At 46.5% G+C, this 19,117-nt stretch overlaps 1 protein-coding gene across 2 annotated transcripts; it reads right to left on the bottom strand.

The window, feature by feature from the left end:
• Window positions 1-11,665: 11,665 nt before the first annotated feature.
• On the bottom strand, window positions 11,666-16,501 carry Bsx (brain specific homeobox). 2 transcript variants are annotated; one of them, XM_006510306.1, is made up of 4 exons: window positions 16,189-16,228; window positions 15,049-15,094; window positions 14,138-14,334; window positions 11,666-13,020 (listed from the first exon to the last, which is right to left on the bottom strand). In XM_006510306.1, the coding sequence occupies exons 2-4, from the start codon at window positions 15,071-15,073 to the stop codon at window positions 12,781-12,783; spliced, it is 462 nt and encodes a 153-aa protein (XP_006510369.1). In that variant the 5' UTR covers window positions 15,074-15,094; window positions 16,189-16,228; the 3' UTR covers window positions 11,666-12,780. The 2 variants fall into 2 exon arrangements, with proteins under 2 accessions (XP_006510369.1, NP_839976.1); NM_178245.3 differs by lacking the exon at window positions 15,049-15,094 and having other exon boundaries at window positions 12,656-13,020; window positions 16,189-16,501.
• Between the last annotated feature and the right edge of the window lie 2,616 nt (window positions 16,502-19,117).

Genomic DNA, 19,117 nt, shown 5'->3' with positions numbered 1-19,117 from the left:
AAGCTCTGTGTAAATTTATGTATCTACAGCCATGTTCAATGCAAGAAGCTAGGACAAAACGTTGGGTGTTTTTCTCTGCTGTTTTTTACTTTATTGCCTTCAGACTGGGTCTCTCACCGAACCAGAAGCTCACAGATGTTTTAGCCAAGGTGCGGAGTCAGTGAGCTCTGCTGAGCTGCCTGTTTCTACTTCCTAGTGCTGAGGTCTAGCCTAGGCAGCCAGCTAGGAATCCCACCTCAGGCCCTTACACTTACAAACCAAGCACTCCTGTCCACCATGTTGTCTCCCCGGCCCTGGGTCCCAAGTCTACACCCATACTCTGAATATGACAGAAAAAAAAAAAAAAACTCAAAAAACTAGTCTTTTGAAAAACTACACAGAGAAAGGCAGAGAATACTCTGAATAAACTACAATGAATAATTTAGGGCCCTTTTTTTTTCCTTTATGGCAACCCCTCTCCCCATTTAGTACTTCAGGATGGTCTTTCACATCCAAGTGGTGGTGAAATTGGCATCATAAAGACTGGCTGGCCCTGCCTCTCATTGCAGTTCTGTCACCTGGCAGTGAGGTCCCTCCCTGTTTTCCCTGCACCCACACAGTGGTGACACTTTGAAGTGGTGCAGATGAGGTCCCTAAATTTGTTGTCCCTACTTAAAATTGATAATCTCCTATGTTACAAACCTCAAGCACCTATTTTTAATGAAAGCTTTAGATGAATATCAAAGAACTATTTAGCCGTGTCTAATATTTTAATTAGATTATAGTCTCAATTTAACCCATTAAATCTCCTTTGATGATCCCCATGTTTAGTGTTTAGCCTCAGATGCATGAGGTAATGAATACTGGACCTTTTGATTTAATGAGAATTTCGGCTCTTCCAGCCTGCACCTCTTTTCTGTGTACACTTTATTTTGCTGGCTATAGAATTCAGTTAATTGAAGGGGTCTCTCACCGTCACACATTAAGGAGTATAAATTAGCATCCCCATTCCGGGTGAAAAAAGCGGGCGGACAGTTCCGCTTTGATCTGAGGACTGAGCTGAAGAAGGCAGCAGCCCCCTGAAAATGAGCTGATGGCCTTGTTATCAGCGCCCAATACAGACGCGTCCGTGTGTCACAAAACACTTAATGTCTTAATTGGTCACCTTCCAATTCTGCCTGTCCTGTTCATCTCATTCTCCTGAGAGCCTGCATATGCAAGCGTGTCTGTCCATTCATCCGTCCATCTGTCTGTGTCCTGTCAGACCTTCTCTTTTCTCCTGCTTCTCCCCTCTCTTCACTCAGCTACATTCCTAGATTTTTAAATTAAGCCTGATTCAAGAAAATGGCAAGCCAACATCCTCAGAATTTGATCCAGGACTCCCCACAGCTAGGAAAACTCTGTGGCTATCCAAGGCCCTTGATTAAAATGGTGTGGAGTGTGTGTGTGTGTGTGTGTGTGTGTGTGTGTGTGTGTGTGTGTGTGTGTAAAACTTCTGCATATCCTCCCACTCTAGGTTATTTATGACATTTAGCATAGCACAGGTAAATGCCATAAACATGGCTGTCAGATTGCATTGTTCAGGGAATGGTGACAACAAGAGACTGAACGTGTTCCCACAGAAAACATATCTTTTCAAATATTCTCAATGGGTGATTGGTTCCACAGTTGTGGACCCCATCATACGAATGCAGAGAACCATGTTTAGGAATTTTTTTTTAAACTACATTTAGCTATTTTGCATGTCTCTATGTGCATGAGACTGCTCTCTCCTTCCACCATGTGAATCCTGAGTTTGGGACTTAGTTTACCAGGAATAGCCACAAGTGCCCTTACCCACTGAGTTATGTCTCCAATCTACTCCTTGCGATTTCCACAAACACGTAGAGCTATTCAGAGCCTTCCACAGACGCAATGTTGAGGTTCTATGCTCTTATCCTCATAACTCCCAAGCCGTGCGTATACATCTCTTACTGTGACGTCAGGAGGGCTATTCTGTGTTTCCTTCCTTCTACACAAAAGAGGGAATTCACTGAATGTAAGTATATGCTAAAGTTCTTTGGGCTCTTTACATACTTGCTTTTGGTGACAAATGTATCCCTCATCTTAATTTTGTACTTTAGCCTGGCCACCTAGAGCACTGTCAAAATCACCTTGATGAGCCCAGCTATCCTGTCCCCACCTTGTTACTGGGCTGTGAGCTTCCCCATGTCCCCAGATTTAAATCTGTTCTAGTTGATAAAGTGATTTCCCCATATCTCAGCCAATTTATTTCATTCCCAAGGGGAAAAAAAAGATGAAGAATCAATTCAATTCCAATGTCAGAACAAATAAAGGCCAAAAGTAACAAAAAATTTCAGATAGTAAAACTTTTGAATAAATATGGTAGACTGAACACACACACAGACACACTACACACACTCGTTTCATTTTCAAGATGAATCCTAAGAAACAGTTGTGTAACACTATTCCTGGGGAAATATGAACAAGTTCACTAATCCCAGATAGGGAACCCACAACAGATCAAAGTACAGATGCTACCAAACTCAGTGAGCCAATGAATTTCATTGGGGTTACTTATAGAAATATGAGTGAGGGTTACTTACAGGAGCAGAAATGACTCAAAGACAGCTGCATCACTAAGGTGCACCCCAGCATGGGTGACAGCTCACACAGAGGGACCCTGAAGCACACTGCACAGTCTGCAGGCAGCTCAACAGGTCTGAGGGTGTCCTTTCCCAGCAGTACAGTGTTGGTCTGAGCCTTTTCCAGCCAGCTCAGCTGGTCTCTGGGTTTTTGTTTGTTTGTTTGTTTGTCTTTGTTTCTGTTTTTGTTTCGAGCAGTTCTGTCAATTGTCTTGTCTTTGTTTCCCCCAGGTTGCTCAGCATGAGCTCATCTAAGCAGCACAGCTTGTCTGAGAGTGGTTCTCAGCTGTCTTTACAGCCTATGCACCTGCTTGGAAGAGGAGGAACCCAGTGAATCTGATCCGTTTCAGGGACTTCCTGCATGTCTTTTGAGGTGTTTATGTCCTTAGCAGCTTCCCTGCAGGATGGAACGTTTCACCTTCTCACTAGAATATAGAGTAATTTTACCTCAAGGTGGAAGGTTTTAATCTTAGAGAAAAATGCTACACAACAATCATTCTAACAAGTCCCAAGGAGGCGAATCGACAGCAGTAACGAACTTTTAAAAGCAGGAAGAAACAGATGAGTGCCACACTTCAGAAAAATTAACAAACTCCAGAAGCAGTATATTATAAACTAGCACTGGAAAAAGCCTTGAATCATTCTGCCTCACTTTAGTAAACAGCAAGGCTGTGCAAGAGCTGATAGGGTCGCGATCACCTCTAGAACAAGGGCCGAGGAGCTAGAGACATGGCCCAGGGACTTAAGAGGACTTACTACTCTTGCAAAGACTCAATTTGGTTCCCAGCATCCACATAGCAGTTCATAACCATCTGTTACTCCTGCTCCAGGAATTTCAATGCCCTCTTCCAACCCTCAGGGACACTGTATGTATGTGGCACATACATATACATGCAGGCAAAACACCCATATGCATAAACTAAGATTACATATTTTAAGAGAATAACGGTATTTTTTAAGATGGAGAAGAAAGAGAATGGAGTATATATGAGGAGGTAAATGAGGACTGGGTAAAAATGTGTTCAAAAGCAGGTAGACCTGTGTCATCCTCCACCCTCCATGCCACTAAGCCACAGCTTTCTCCTGCCCCAGGAATGGTCCACCTTCTGGAGATGTCAGAAGAGGGCCTCTGGAAAAAGGGACACTGCAGGAGGCATGTGTGCACACATGGAGGCACCTAGTCCTCTTTCACTTGGCTTTCAGGAAGCTGAGACTTCATCTCACAAGGAAGAGTTTAGAAAATTCTTCCTTAGGGAGTCTGACTAGCCTACAAGAAAAGCCCTGGGGCTGGAGCTCAATGGTAGAGCAATCCCATAGCATACAGGAGGCCCTAGGTTCAATCCCTAGTACTGGGGAGGTGGAGGGGAGGGGAGGAAACTATTAACTTGAGGTTGTTTTGACCATACTTTAGGGGGCAGAAATGTATCTCAGTTGGTAGAGTGATTCCAAACCTGCACAGCATACTTAGTTACATCTCCAGGACTACAGAATCTGGAAATGCCGTGCATGCCTATAATCTCAGCACCGCAGAAATAGAGGCAGAGGGCTAGAAGTTCAAATTCATCGTCATTTAAATACATACTCCACTTAAGTTACACAAGACTCTTCTGTCAAGACCTAAAAATCCTGGCCTCAGAGGTTCTTCAGCTGCCTGTGATAGAGCTCCCGTCTCACCCCAGCCCAGAACTCTTAGATTCTCACCGACATGTCCATCTTTCATTTAAATAGGGTAAGAATGTTGGGATTTCCAAGCGTCTGAGCATATTACACGGGACACCTTCAAAAAGAAGGAGAACAAAGGGACCTTAAAAGAGACGATCTGAGTTAGAGACAAGGGACGGAGTGACAGCAGAAATCAACACAAGCACAGGAGGGTTAGAAAATGACAGAAAAGAATTTCCCCAGCGATCAGAGTGGAAATGCAAAGGGACGGGAATAAAGGAAAGAGATTAAGAAGCGTAGGGACTGAATCTGGTGGGTAACGATCCACAGCATGAGCATGAGATAAGGTAGAAACAGGGAAACAGAGAGTCAGCAAAGAAACAACTCAAGCAAACCGCTTCTCACTGAAAGACCGAATGGACACTCCGACTGTCGGTGCCCATTGAGTGTGCAGAAGAAGAGGTGAAGAGAGCCAAAGCCAGCTGCAGAATCGAATTTCAGTACACTAGCTGCAAAGAGAGGATCCTGCTGGCTTCAGAAAGGACACAGAGAAACAGCCCAGCAACCGGTCAAGAACAAAGGGGGATTCGGATTAACAACTGCAATTGGCAGCTGAACCAATGGAGTCTAGAAGTCAGAATTACTCATAAATTATCATCTCTACTTAGAAACGCTAAGAGTCACGACCTCAGAATAAAGATTTGCTTTAGATAAGCGTGAGTTCCATATTTTTACCCATCAGGCACCGGTTTTCAGAAAGCACAGCAGATTCGTTTCCCAAAGCGAGGGCTGTAGCTCCATAGTCAAGCTCTTGACGGCCATTTGATCCTTAGTCCCAAGCATAAAACAAAACCCAAACAAGAGAGGGAAACACAAGAAAGAAGATTGTATGGGAAAGAACAGAAGAAAATGAAAGGAATCCCCAGGGTGACAAAGAAGGATGGTGCTTTGACCCTGAGGATAGAGTAGACTGCATCCCAGAAGGGTCTCAGAGAGAGATTTTTTTTCAGGGAAACAAAATGTTAGAAGTCTATGACTACCTCAGGAGTGGGAGACAGACAGGAGAGCTTAAAAGTAAATGAGTCACAAACACAGTAAGTTTTTTTTTTTAATGAGATAATTCAGTCAATGGAAAGTAAGCCCCACAGTGAGGTCATTGGGTAGCTGGATATTGCACAGGTATATCATCATCGTGACATACCTAACGTGACATTACTAAGAAGAGAGAAGGACAGAGTACACATGTGTAGCAGAAGCAGAAAAGATAGAAAACTATTTCCATCTTTTCTGGCCTGATGCTCTAGGAGGCTCTTAGACCAGAAATACTAAAAAGCAACGACTTAGTGGCATCTCTTAGAAATAAGAAGACACACCAAAATCATCAGCCCAAGATGGAAAATGGTTAGTTGTCCCTGTAGTAAAGAAAATGGAAAGATTTGGTCAGTGAAGTAGATGACTCCGTGGGTAAACGTTAACCTATGTTCAACCCTGAGAATCCACATAGTAGAAAGAGAAAACCAACTCCCGTAAGTTATCCTTTGACATACACACATATGCTATGATACACACACACACACACACACACACATTCGTGTACACGCATATGGTTTGGGGGTTTTGTTTGTTTGTTTGTTTGTATTTGTTTGGGGGGTTGTGTTTTATTTTGTTTTGTTTGCCCTTAGCTTATAAATTCCCATTTGAAATCCTAAGTGAAGCACTGTGGTAGCAGAATAAAGGCTAGCTGAGTAGCCAGGGGTGTGGCTCAATTAGTACAGAGCTTGTCTAGTGCGCATGAAACCTCGTGTTCAGCCTCCAGCATTGCATAAACTGGGTGTGGCAGTGTATACCAGTAGCCTCAGCACAGAAGAAGTAGAGATTAGAAGATTACAAGTTCAAAGCCATCCTCAGCTATATAGTGAGTTCATGATCAGCCTGGGCTACACAAAACCCTGTCTCCAAGAAATCTACTATGGGACTGGAGAGAGGGCTCATTGGTTAAAAGTACACATTGCTCTATGGAGGACCCGAGCTTGGTTCCCAGCACCGTGTTGAGTGGGTCGTAGTCACCTGTAATTCTAGCTCTGGAAGATCCCACATTCTTTCTGCAAGCACCTGCACTTACACATGCACAAAACCACACATGTGTACATGATTCTAAAATAATAAAAATAAATCTTAAAAAATAAAATAAAACATCAGTGGGCTCTTCTTTGGCTTACACTGAAGCAAATTATTACCTCATGAAGTATAATGTGGACTCTAGAGAGACAAGGAATGAGGGAAAGTCAGTTGCTCCTTAAAGAATATATTCATCAATATTTCAACTAGTTTTTAAAATGGTGGATATGTGGGAGTCGGAGAATAACTTTGTGGGGTTGTTTCTCTCCTTCCACCTTTACATGGGTCCCCAGATGGAACTCAGGTCTCTGGGCCTGCATGGTACACACTTTTCCTGTGGAGCCATCTCTCCAGCCTCCACAGACTGGGCTCACCCTTCCTCTATCCTCATTTCTCTCTCTCTCTCTCTCTCTCTCTCTCTCTCTCTCTCTCTCTCTCTCTCTCTCTCTCTCTCTCTCTCTCCCCCTCTCTCTCTCTCTCCCCCCCCCTCTCTCTCTCCTTATCCATATGTCAAGCCAACAGTGAACTTGAATTTCCTTCTGATCTTCTTGCCTCCACCTCCCAAATGCCAACATGGCAGATGTGGACCATTATGCCCAAGTTTGTTTTGGCTTTTGGAGGGAATTGGTTTTTGGTTTTGCGCTCCTAGGAGATACCTTAAAGATTCAGCTAGAACCTAAATTCTGTCTTTCCCTTCATAGGTTGAAGACTGTAGGCACTTCTTTGTCACTTAAAAAGGTCCCTATGAATTTGAACCTCCCTTTCTATATGCCCTGTCACCAAACCAGATACCAGAAACCCTAGGGCAGAATGGGTCGGGGATAGGTAAAGCAAGGGAAGGCACAGTGGAAGGAAGCCATTTTTACTAATGCCTTCTGGGCTGTGGAAATAAAACTCCTCTCTAAGAACAAAAACTAGGATGAAATGTGAAAGGACCCCACACACAGCTCCTTGGGGACTTTCCAACCCCTTTGTGACGAAGTAGTGAAGCTTAGGTATCTACTGAACCATGTGACATATATAAACGGGTCGAGATCCTATGTAGTCTGGTGTCAGGGACTTTATAACTGATACGTTCTGACCCACGTTGTAATCTGTTACATTTTTCTAGCTGAGCCAGCATAATAGATCCTTACACAGCTCTTACCCTTCACTCTGTCTACTGTTCTTGACTCCTTTATGGGGCATATCCAGACAAGGGCTATGAACTCCCACTGTGACTCCCCAGTACCACAAGAAAAGCGCAAGATAAAGAGAAAGGGGTAACTACAAACAAAATCACAGAGGTTTGACTATCTGGTACATCCTCTAGTAACTCTAAGAGATAGGAGGGGAGGGGTAACAACAATCAAAAATGCAAGGGCCCTGGGCATGGGTCGCAAGCTTGCAATCCTAACACTTGAGAAACTAACACAGAAGAATCATGAGCTCAAGGCCAGCCTGCCCTACACGGTGGGACTTGACTACAAAATACACTGGAGAAAGATTCGAGCACCACTTGGAATTTTCTTCCCACTCATAAATATTTACTAGAATTTTCTCTGACCAACTAGATGTACCAACTCTATGGCCCAAACAAGCTGTATGACTAAGCATGTTTCTCTGTGTGTATGAATAACTGACTCATTTGTAATGAGATTAGCTGGGTTTTGTTTTGTTTTGTTTTGTTTTGTTTTGTTTTGTTTTGTTTAGAAGAGAGAGGTGCAAACATGAGGCTTCTTCAGGAAGATCTATCTCATCCTTTTAGATGCAATACCTTACTTAGTAAGGGATTGCCCAACCTTGGCTTGAATGAAGAGTGTGAAGGGACTCAGAACCTCACAGGGAAAGTCATTTCAAGTTCAGATTACTCTTGGCCAGAAGAGTTTTCAAAAGTTGACCTGAGATTTTAGTAGACAATTGCCAACTACAACTTCTTTTTAAGTCTTACATCCAAAATTGCTACAATTCTTTCCTCCTCTTGCTACAATTCTTTCCTCCTCTTGCTACAATAAGACCTGCCATCCCATAACAACCTGAGTGGTTTGTAAGGTATTAAACTCTAAGCCTGCCACTCTGTCTTTGTGGTCATCTGAGACTTGGTTTCTCCCACATATCATGTATAAAGTGAAGGGCTTAGACTCATTAACTGTGTCTTCTAATACTGATAACTTCTTCCTGAGAGTAGCTTTGTCCTTAACTTACTAAAATGCTAGTTTGTTTTCATCCACTTTCTAGAGTGAAGCACTGGAATCTAATGGATTAAAATATGCACTCTCCTCCTGCTCCATTTCTCCTAAGTCTTATAATTGCTGTGGATCTATTTATTTAAATTAGGATGCATAAACTGAAGTCTTCATGAAATGGCAGACCATCTAAATAAAGTGAAACCTGTGCTTTCTTTCTTGGAGAAAGAGGACATATGATGTCAGAGCTTAAAGATTCAGAACCACATACATAAAGGCTGGAGATCATGTTCAGTGGCACTGCCCTGCCTAAAATACACGAGGCTGTGGGTTCGATTCCCAGGAGGAGGTATCTAGCCCAGCTTCACACTGAAAATACCTTGGACTTGTCTTGTTACTGCAGCCTAAATCTCCCTAGTGAAAATGTGCTTAGTGGCTTGTGGACTAACTCAGTTATTCCTAGAGTCAGTCTTATCTTTAGAATGGCAGAAAAGATGCCCCTACAGCTACCACAGCTAGCCCCCTCATCTACCCCTCCCTAAAGCCTTCCTCTGACAAGCCAAAAGGCTAATAATGGTTCTTTATTTATGGGGTATTTTTTGGAGGGGGTTGTTTTGTTTTGTCTTTTAGCAGCAATAAGTACCCAGGTTTCTGCATGCTCAGGGAATTTTAGCTTGTCAATATTTTCTTTGAAGTGTAGTGGCAGGAACACATAAACATATAAGTATGTCAATTAATTCATTATTTTGTAGACTGAGTCAAATTCAGTCAGAGCCAGGGAGTTGCTGATTGCATGAGTCCCTCAGTTCCAGGAAGTTCCAGCTAGTGTCCCTCTCCACACAGGTGCTTTTCAGAGAATCAATCCTCTCTAAGTGGCGTCATGCATTCGAGTTAAGCACGTCTTAGTGTGACAGTCAGCCAACACTAAGCTGAGAAATGTTACCAGACGTCTTTCTCAGAAGCTTTGAAGTCAAGTCCCTCAAAATCAGAGTCTTGGAGACAAAAATGGTGAGGGCGGACCCCATCTGGGATCAAATGAGAAATTATTTGCCTTCCTCAGCTACTCAAAGATATTTGTTTCTTCAAAATCAGGCCCATGTGTCTTTCTATAATATAATGAACATAGTGCTGTTGCATCTTTACTAACCAGTGGAACTGGGTTGAGACAAAAGCCTGGACCAGTTCAACAAGGTACGTTTTCAGACTGCTGAGGACTCAATCCGGTTCAAAAGTCAAAAGCAAAAACCTGCTGCTGTGCTACATTCAGTTGAGACTAAATTGCATCTGTCTTTTAAAGTCATCTCTGATCTGGTAGAAAGGAAGGAAGGGGGGGCGAGAAGAGCAGAGAAGAGGAGAGGAGAGGACAGGGCTTAGCTATTATTTTATTTACCACAATTCCAGGGTAGGAGTGGGGCTGGTAAGAAAACCCTGTCTTAGTCATACAACTGGTTCTGCACTCAGAATCCACCCCACCCCAGCCTTTCCAGTAGTAAAGTCCAGGGTAGCCAGGAGGGACATCTTCCCAAGTAGGCAATGCTCCTAAGTCAGACTGGAGTTCCCAAGGCTCCAGACTCACTGTGCCCCAATCAGGAAGAGCTATTCTTAAGCTAGAAGCTTCTCTGTTTACCTGATTGTTCAAGACAAAAGCTCATGAGATGCCCTACTCCATTCCTCATAGAGTAAGTCAACTGCATCTTCTGAGAACAGAAAAGATAAATGCCCTGTGCTTTCGAATTTGTGTTCTCTGTTCATCCTCTAATTTAAAATCAATCTCTCTCTCTCTCTCTCTCTCTCTCTCTCTCTCTCTCTCTCTCTCGTGTTTTTTTTCACTCATTTTAAAGATTATTTTCAAACCTGTTAGCAGTTGTGTGCAGGACTGGAACAATGTAAGTGTGTCGTCCCCCCCCCCCGCCCCCCGGCTCCATGTTCTCATGTAAGAGCATCTTTCTGTTAAATCATTCTCCTTTAACCCAAGGATTTTTTTTTGCTGTTTGTTTTTATTGTTGTGTATGTGTGTTGCATTTTCTGAAAAACCCAAACCTACAATTTTCTATAAACTACTTCCTTTGAAAAGGTTCAGTATGGCTCGGGGTATGGTTTGGAAGTAGATGGCTTGCCTGGAGAGAGTCTGGATTTGAAAAAATGCTATCATTATGTAAACAGAAGAGGAAAAATCTGAACCTGGATTTGTAGCATTGGCCACAACTACACAAACTAAAGAAATGATGATAGCGTTGTAATAAGGGGGGGTGGGGGGGGGCAGCAAACTGCAAGTCAAGGCACCGGCACCAGAAAGTAAATAAACAGAAGAAGAGAGCAAACAGAAAGAAGGTAGCAGAGTCAAAGGAGATCAATTTGTCTCCACCTCCACTGTTAGCTAGCCAGGATTTCATGGCTGCATTCCTCAACTTCCGCAAGCCTCAGTTTCCTGATCTGTGGTTCACACCCCCTTTAATTACAGAGCAAACATTCTGGGCAGTCCAAAGGCTACACTATGTACACTTCTGTTTTAAAGATTGGTGCCTTTGCCTCCAAAATGATGCAGACTAGATAAAGCTCTCTTTCTCTCGCTTGATTGTTTTCCTCGTTGGTGGAAAAGAAAAAAGAAAACAAAAGAATAAAATGTAACCAAAACTCACACCATTGCAGTCCTGTAATTATTTATCTCTGGTCCCGAGGAGGAGGAACACGCTGCTAAGTTCACTCCTTTCCAGTCTTCAGGGCTCACTGACCTAAAGACAGCCAGAAGCCTAGACAGGTCGGAAGTCCCCACCCCCAGGGCTGCTCTGTTGGAGACGCGTCTCGCTTAGTTCATTGGCATAGTTACACATTCCAAATACCAAAGGCCCCGCTCCCTTCAGCGTTTTGCGGTGAAAAGGTACTGTTTGCGGGGACCTTTTTCACGTGGATGAGACTCATTAATCTCTATTAATCAAATTATTGAAAACAGGAAAGTCGGGGTCAGGGAGGCGGAATCTGTTAAGTAAAGGTTATTAGCCAAATTCATTTCTTTTGGGAATAACAAAGTGTCTGGGACAAGGGAGGTGATGTGCTAGCAGCGGGACGTGGCAACAAACGGTTCCCGGAAACCTGCGCTCCTTTCCATTTTTTGCCCCACAAGTCCTTTATTATCTAAATAGACTGCAGACCTAGTAAGAGAATAGAAGACCTTCCAGGGGCAAAGGAGAAGAGGGACGCGACAGAGACAGCTTCAATGGCCCCCCAATAGGTGCGCTCCCACATCCCCCTTGGCTTTAATTCGGAAGGCAGTTGAGTGCGTTCGTCGCGAGGCTAAGCCTTGCTAAAACACTGCACAGAATTGAGCGCACCCGCAAACAACCCGAGGACAATCGCTTAAAATCTCTTTAGTCTTTGGGACATGGAAGGGTTGCGGGACAAGAGTGCAACAAGTTCAGGAAGCAGAAATTGCGCTGTGGACGTTCTCTGCCCACAGTTCTGTAGGGAGGGGATTGTGGAGGCCTCCAGCCCTTCAGCGCTACAAGCGCCCCGGGGACGCCGAGCGCACCCATGACGCCGAGCGCACCCATGACTTTTGGGACACCCGAGGATGGAAGCGCAGTCAAAAGAAGGGGTTCGCCTAAAGATTTCAATAAGAGATGTAGGGTCCCGGTAGGGGTGTGAGCAGTAGTAGTCAACAGCCGCCAACAACACAGTAAGGGCTCTGAAGGTTTAGAGAATCCGATGGGCGCTGCCTGGATCCCGGCATAGCCCCAGACACTTGGTTCCTTTATCTGTGGTCAACTAAACTGCTTTAGGGAGAGCGACCGCCTAGGTGGGGAGGCCGCGGGGACAGAGTGACAGAGCTGGATGACAAGTGGCTGAGACATGAGGATGGAGGGGTTCTGCATTGGCGGCGCGCGGAGCTGGAGGCGCTCGGTTGAATTGTACCACCGTGAGCCCAGCTGCTAGTTTGAGCAGCGACACTCGGCAGGTCCCGGGGCGCTGGAGACGCGGGGCGCGGGAACCAGCGATCACATTAGTGATCCCCGACAGGGAACCGTTGGACGGGGTGGAGGCATGGGAAGGAGTCGCTGGCGGCTGCAAGTTGCTAAGTGGACTGCGCTTGCCTTTCTTTCTTCCAGCCCAGGTCGCAGGAGCAGTCTGGAGTCTCCGCGAGTCTTCCCACCCGGGAAGAACCCGGTCTGGCCCCGCGGCCTCCTCGCCCGGGTCTCCCTTCCCAGCCTGGCCACTCAGAGCACATGCGGCCCTGAGCTGAGCTCGCCTTCATCCCCAATGTCCACTTCGTCCTCGGGCTCAGTAAGCACGAAGGCACCGGCGGGCAGGCTCAGCCGAGCGTCGGCGGGCGCGCCCTCGGGAGCACGAGGGCTGCCTTCGGGGCTCTCCGGCCCGTCTGCCGCTTTCGGTTCGTCTTGGCTTTTCCTCAGCTGCTTTTTATGCTTCATCCGCCGGTTCTGGAACCACGTTTTCACCTGATGTCGGGGAGACAAACAAGATCATATCATTCCTCACACAAACGGTGACTGAAAGGTCTGGGTGATCGGTGGAGCTTGGGGGGGGGGGCTCGCTGTCTACTGAATTGAATTCGGTCCTACCGCCATGGTCGCCTCGCGTTTTGATTAAGTCACACGTTATCCTTTTAGGCTAAATTCTAGGAGATATTGCCCCAGAAGAGTGGCAAGGGTCAATGGTAATTAATGGGGGCAAGCGCTGTGTACTTGGGGTCTCCTTTACACTAAATGTATGATCTGTGATGAAAACACCTAAATCCCGGGTCCAACGGGACTCGTGGATTAGTAGTCGCGAGTGGAATGAACTGACTGGTTTTCTTTGGAGGGGATTTTAGTCTGAATGGCTAATGATTTCACAGCAAGATCATGAGGTGAAATGAAGGAAGAGGTGGGGGGCTGGACAAAAGACAAAAAAGAAAGGAGAGAAGGAAGGAAAGGAGGGAGAGAGAGAGAGAGAGAGAGAGAGAGAGAGAGAGAGAGAGAGAGAGAGAGAGAGAGAGAGAGAGAGAGAGAGAGCAAAAACGAAAAAAGGAGAGGTAAACTATGTAGAGCACCCTGGGGTATCTGTGCAGACTTGCTGAGGTGCGTGTAAGGTTGACTGAAATAAGACATGAGGGGGGTGCAGTGAGGAGGGGTAAGAGGAAAGCCGAGGGGTGGTGTGAACTGGCAGCCCACACACAGGGGTTGACGCAGGAAGATTGGGTTCTGGGCCAGCCTGGGCTACATAGTGATACCCTCTCCTAAACAAAACAAAGAGTAAATTGTTCAAGTTCCTCCACAAACAAGACCCTCTCTAACCCAGCTTGTCACACCCTTAGGATGAAGGGCAGAAGAGAAATAAAAAGAACCATGGTGTGACTTGGAGGTGACAGCCGAATCAAAGTGATTTTCCCTCTCCAGTAGAGCCGGGTAGGTAAGCCTAATGTAAAAATTGGGTATAAATTCTGTCGGATCTTGGAAACATGCTGAAAGGCGAGGAGGGAGGATCATTTGTACTTGATCCTTGTGGAACTACTTCAGAGTTGAGGAGGGAAGAGCAGGACGCAGAATCCGGGGCATCCTCCCGACTCCTGCTCACCTGAGTCTCTGAGAGGCTGAGGGCAGTGGCCAGCTCCACACGCTCTGGCGTCGACAGGTAGCGCTGGATTTCGAACCTTTTCTCCAGGCCGGAGAGCTGCGAGTCAGAAAACACCGTGCGAGCTTTGCGGCGGCGGCAGTGCTTCCCGGGCAACTCCGCGTGCTGCGGGTGCGGGAACAGCGCCGGGACCGGCATCCCTACAGAGACAAGAGCAGTCTGACGGACAGAGCCCGCATTCGGAGGAAGCATCCTCCATCCTCCCGCTCCACTCCATCCCAGCGCCCAGCGTTCCCTCCCTCTCTCCTACTTGCTCCAAAGCTCCTGGAACCCATCTCTCAATAACAGCCGGAAGAGGAGCCACAAAATAGCGCTTGGGGATCTTTTCCTAGAAGGCCATCCCAAAATTCAAATAAAAAACAGCAAAGAAAACAGAAAAGAAAAATAGATAAAAGATCTAGAGGCCCTTTAAAAAAAAAGAAAGAAAAAAGAAAAAATATATCTTTCTGGGGAAACTTCTTCAGAACCTGCGCACACTTCCAGTTATCTGTTAGGCCTTCAAAGTTTGCTTGCAAAAGTCCGAAGTTGGACAAGGATTGTCCACCTGCATCTATCCAGACCCCTACCAACAAACACTGAGTACTGTGCTATGCGGTTAATAACTCAACTCTAAAAAGCACCTTTTTCCTGGTCGTTCTCATCCTTCCATCAACCAAATACAGCGCGAAAAAACGCATATTCCGAGAAACTGTGGCGCTGGCCCGTGACATTTCCTTGTCAGTAGCAGGGTTGCCCTGGAGACCCCACTCCCTAGTCTGATCCTAAACCATTTCTCTCCGACTCCGAGCCCAGCATCAGGAGAGCTGAGCGACTTTTCGCTGGATGCTTCCGTTTCGCGACCCTCTCAGCTTTACCTGGTATATTAGGCGCCCCAAGCATCCGGGCCTCAGACACCAGTATCTGCCAATGCCCAGGAGAGGAAAACGACAATCAAGCATTTCAGCACCATGAATTTTGCCCAACACCAGTACTGGGAAAAGAGTATATTTTCAGGCAGGTGTCAAAGCCAGGGAGCAATGCTGATTTCTCCAGGAGCCTTAAGATCGCGCCTCGTTAACCTAGAGCTTTTGAGCGGGTTTTACTGTCCTAGACTTTCAGCACTTTTTTCCTGGATTTGAGTGCCTGTATTCCATACATCGTCTGCCCCCTTCCCTCAGCCCCCACTAGAACCAGCTTACTACTGTGCTCAGCAACTGAACTAGAAGATTTCTCTGTGTGGCTGGACTGGAAATGCTAGGGAAGAAAGTGTTCGTGCAGACTGAGAGAAACAAATAAAGGAACACAATGCAGACATCCCCCAGCATTTGCAGGCCCAGTCTTACTTTACCAATCCCCACTCATTGTCAAACAGTAAATCTGAAATATTTCAGCGACTCCAGCAACTGGGCCAGAGCAAGGAAGCCAAGCAGACTGCTTATGAGTTAAATGTTGAACACGGGAAGTGAAGGTCATTGGAGAACTGCAGCTCCCTTCTGCCCCGACCCCTTCCTGCCAGTGGCAGACTACCCCCGGCCCTCCCTCACTTCTATGTCTCCTGCAGAATCTGCAAATGTTCCTGACCCAACCTAGCAGAAGAGAGCGGGCCAGGTGAAGCCTTTTCATGCCCCCCACACACACACACACACTGGAAAGTTCAGTGCCATTTCCCTAGGTCAAGATGGTTGAGGAACCCTCCTGACGTGGAGGAAGTTTAGAAGTGGCATTGAGAGATGAGCCAAAGTTGCCTGGAAGAAACACTGCCCACCAGGAATATGATCACATCTATCTACTCCAGCTTCCTCTGGCCAGACACAATCCCTGTCTAGTTATACAAACTGTGAAGTGACCAGAAATTGCTCCCTTCCGTTGGCCTGCTTCAAGGGAGCTCTCAACCATGTCCCTAACCTTCCACTGCTACCGAAGGAGAAGACCACCGGGACTGATATAGTCTCTGCTCTGGGGGATGAAAAAAAAAAAAAGCCCACTCCCTACTCCTAGAGGCCTCTGTTACTTACCTGAGGTGGTCAGGAAATAAGGATGGTGGTGATCTCCCTTATGCAGAGGATGATGAGCGTGAGGGGTGAGGAGGGTGGGTGTGGGCATAAGGGGGTAGCCATAGTCTAGCAAAGGCACCCTAGAGGCCAGAGAGCTGGCAAAGTGGTCAGGGGCCACTTCCCTCAACGGCTTGGGCTTGTGTAGCAGAATGTCCTCGATGAAAAACGACGTGGGCCTCTGAGAAGATGCTGGATGAAGAGGGGAAGTGAAGTTGAGATTCATCTTGCAGAGCGCCTGTCACAGGGCGAGGGCCCGGACAAAGTGCAGGAAGCAAACAGCTTCCCGGCAGGCCTACTCAAGAGCCTGCAGCTGCTCCTGATCGCCCAGGCTCAGATCCCGGCAGCTATACGGACCTGGGCTATCCCCGGCGCTTGTCTTCTTGCCTCTCCAGCGCCGGGGTAGGTTGGTTCTGTGTGTTGGAGAATTGGCAGCTTGGAGAGGGGAGCCCGGCGAACCAATAGGGAGGCTGCAGAGGCAGAGGGGAGGGTGGGGTGGGCTCGGGGCGGGGCGGGGATCTGTCCGCGGTGCTGAATGCGTCTGGCCAAGCAGGGAGTGCTGAGCCCAATGGGTTCCTATACGGTTTCTAGACCCCAGTTTCTACCCCTCTCCTGCAAGCGCTGCCTCCTGTGTTCCGTCTTTTTAAAAGACGGAAAATGATTTTTTTTCACCGTTGTTTAACGACCTGCCTCTTAGAGAGAACACCAAGAGAGTCCCAATAGCCTAGGATTAAAGCACTTAACTCAAGCATTTGAGCCAGTTTGTTGTCTTTTAAAGAGTTTCAGTAATCGAAAGCAAAAGGAAAAGAGAAGTGAAGAAATGAAGATGCACTCTGTCCGCTACACCAAGTTGCTAGAGTTAGATTAAATTGACAACAGGGATGATTGAATTGTTGGGGGAAATAAAGATGACAGGTGGAAGATTCTTTATCGGGAATTTAAGGAGTGGACAGAGGGGGTCTATGTGCATCACAGACTTGGTCATTTTAAATCTGTCCGTAGTCACCTTTCCCTGCCGCCCTCCTGGCTGCTCTTCACTTCAGTCTTACAGTTCTTTGCTATTTCTGCCACATCACCAGTTCCAGCTACAGGGTCCCCATCACTGTGTTAGATTTTATTCCCTCTCTTTTTCCTCTGCCTCTTTCCTTACTCTTCTTTCCAATCTTTTCCTTTTTTTTTCTGTTTGTCTTTTTCTAATCTGTCACATTTATTTCCCTGGAGTCAATTTGCTAAAATTAAGGTGATCATCTACAGCACAGCAGGAGTAATTTGGGCTCGCATCTCTGAAAATTGCTCTAATTATTGATGTTAAATTCGGGGAAATTAAAAGAAGCCACTTCTCTTCCATCTCCTCATTTTTAAGCTCTAATTTGTTGATATCTAGTCGTCATCACAATTCCAATCACTACAGCTAATAGCAAAAGTGTTTTAACAGAGACTGAGTCCTCACAACCCATGCTATTAGATAATTAGCAGAGGTGCTGCGAAGTCAAGTGTTAATCCTCGGGCGCTGCAGTAGGATTTCCATCTGATCTAGCAGGTAGAACAAATTAATTACCAGAATCAATTAGGCCCCAAACTTCAGTGCTCCGGGAAGTGGGAGTGTCCTGTACCACCCGGACACACTGGTAAGCAGATAGGGGGAGGAAACAGAGGAAGGAAGCCTGGCAGCAGCCAGTGAAAGGAGAGCTTGGTAAGGGACCGAGACCACTTAAATGAAGTCAGAAGTGTTCCTCTTTGTCTGGAAGGGGACTTGTGTCTTAAAGTTTGTAATTGTAGGAAGTGAAGGCAGAGGGGAGATGACCTCCGAAAGGAAAGACAGTAGACTCTACAGAAGTTCCCTAACCAGCTTCCTGGTCAAGTCATCGATTTTGGGACTGAGGGAGATAGAAGAAAATGTTGAAGAGGAACTGGGGTGATGGTCCACACATAAAGGAAGTCCACCCACCTCCACTCGAAGCGTGAATGTAGCAAATGGATATCAATCATCCCTACGCAGCAAAAGAATATCAATCTACTCTCTATCTCCAAACACAGGCTGGCAAGCTATAGTGGGGCGGGCCTCTTACAGCGAGACTTTAGTGGGTGTCAGCTTCAGCCCATGTCTAGGTTCCCAGCCACTGTGTAGATCCTCACCCGGCCTCCGGGGGGCAGGCTTTCAGCTTCCTTGGGTCAGGGACTAACTTATACCTTAGAAACAGAAGAGACTGAATGTCACTTGGGCAACGGGGTTAGTAGAACAATGCCAGTGATTGTGCTGTGACACAGACAACTCTTTTACACACCTCAGATTGCTCGAGGAATCGCAAGGGGAAGAAGAGTGTCAGACTCCCTTCTTGGTCCTTCGGTCTCTGACAGTCTGTAGACCCGGAAATAGACGCCGAATTCTCCGCTCCGCCTATGGCTCTCCCCAGGACAGAAGCGGCGGAGGATCACGCCCAGGCTAACCTCGAGCAAAGCTGCCCAAGGACAGAAACTGGAAGGCGTTTTTCTCAGAAATCCGGCCATCCTGCATTTGCCTCTTTAGGTCGCTATAGGAACCTAAGAAGTAAAGAGACAAGGAAACCGGGTCTCCGGGAAAGGAGCAGGACGTGGGGCGCTGGCGTCTTTCCCTTGCCTATTAGCGCCGCCAGCGAGCAATGCTAAAAGGCTGGATGAATACCCCTGCCAGGTCCAAAGCAGACCCCTGGGGACTCTTAGGCATTCTCGGTGCCGCCGCCACCCTTACCCATAACAGAAGAGAGACCCTTTCTCCTCCAGTCCCAGACACATCCTAATAGGAGAACCTGTGGGGCCCTGAGCCCAATGCGCCAAAGAAGCCCGGATGCGAGCGGGCGGTGTGCATAAGGTTAGTTCTCAAAAGGTTTTTTAGCCCTGTTCTGGCCTCTGGTTC

Source organism: Mus musculus, chromosome 9 (assembly GCF_000001635.26).
Source record: "Mus musculus strain C57BL/6J chromosome 9, GRCm38.p6 C57BL/6J".
NCBI lineage: Eukaryota > Metazoa > Chordata > Mammalia > Rodentia > Muridae > Mus > Mus musculus.
This window is presented reverse-complemented; position numbering and strand designations above follow the sequence as displayed.

Coding starts and splice junctions, on each gene's coding strand:
- Bsx (NM_178245.3), bottom strand. CDS start 16,450: ATGAATCTCAACTTCACTTCCCCTCTTCATCCAGCATCTTCTCAGAGG. Junction 14,335..16,188: donor TTATTTCCTGACCACCTCAG/GTAAGTAACAGA, acceptor TTGTCTCTGTAG/GGATGCCGGTCCCGGCGCTG. Junction 13,021..14,137: donor TCAGCCTCTCAGAGACTCAG/GTGAGCAGGAGT, acceptor CCCCGACATCAG/GTGAAAACGTGGTTCCAGAA.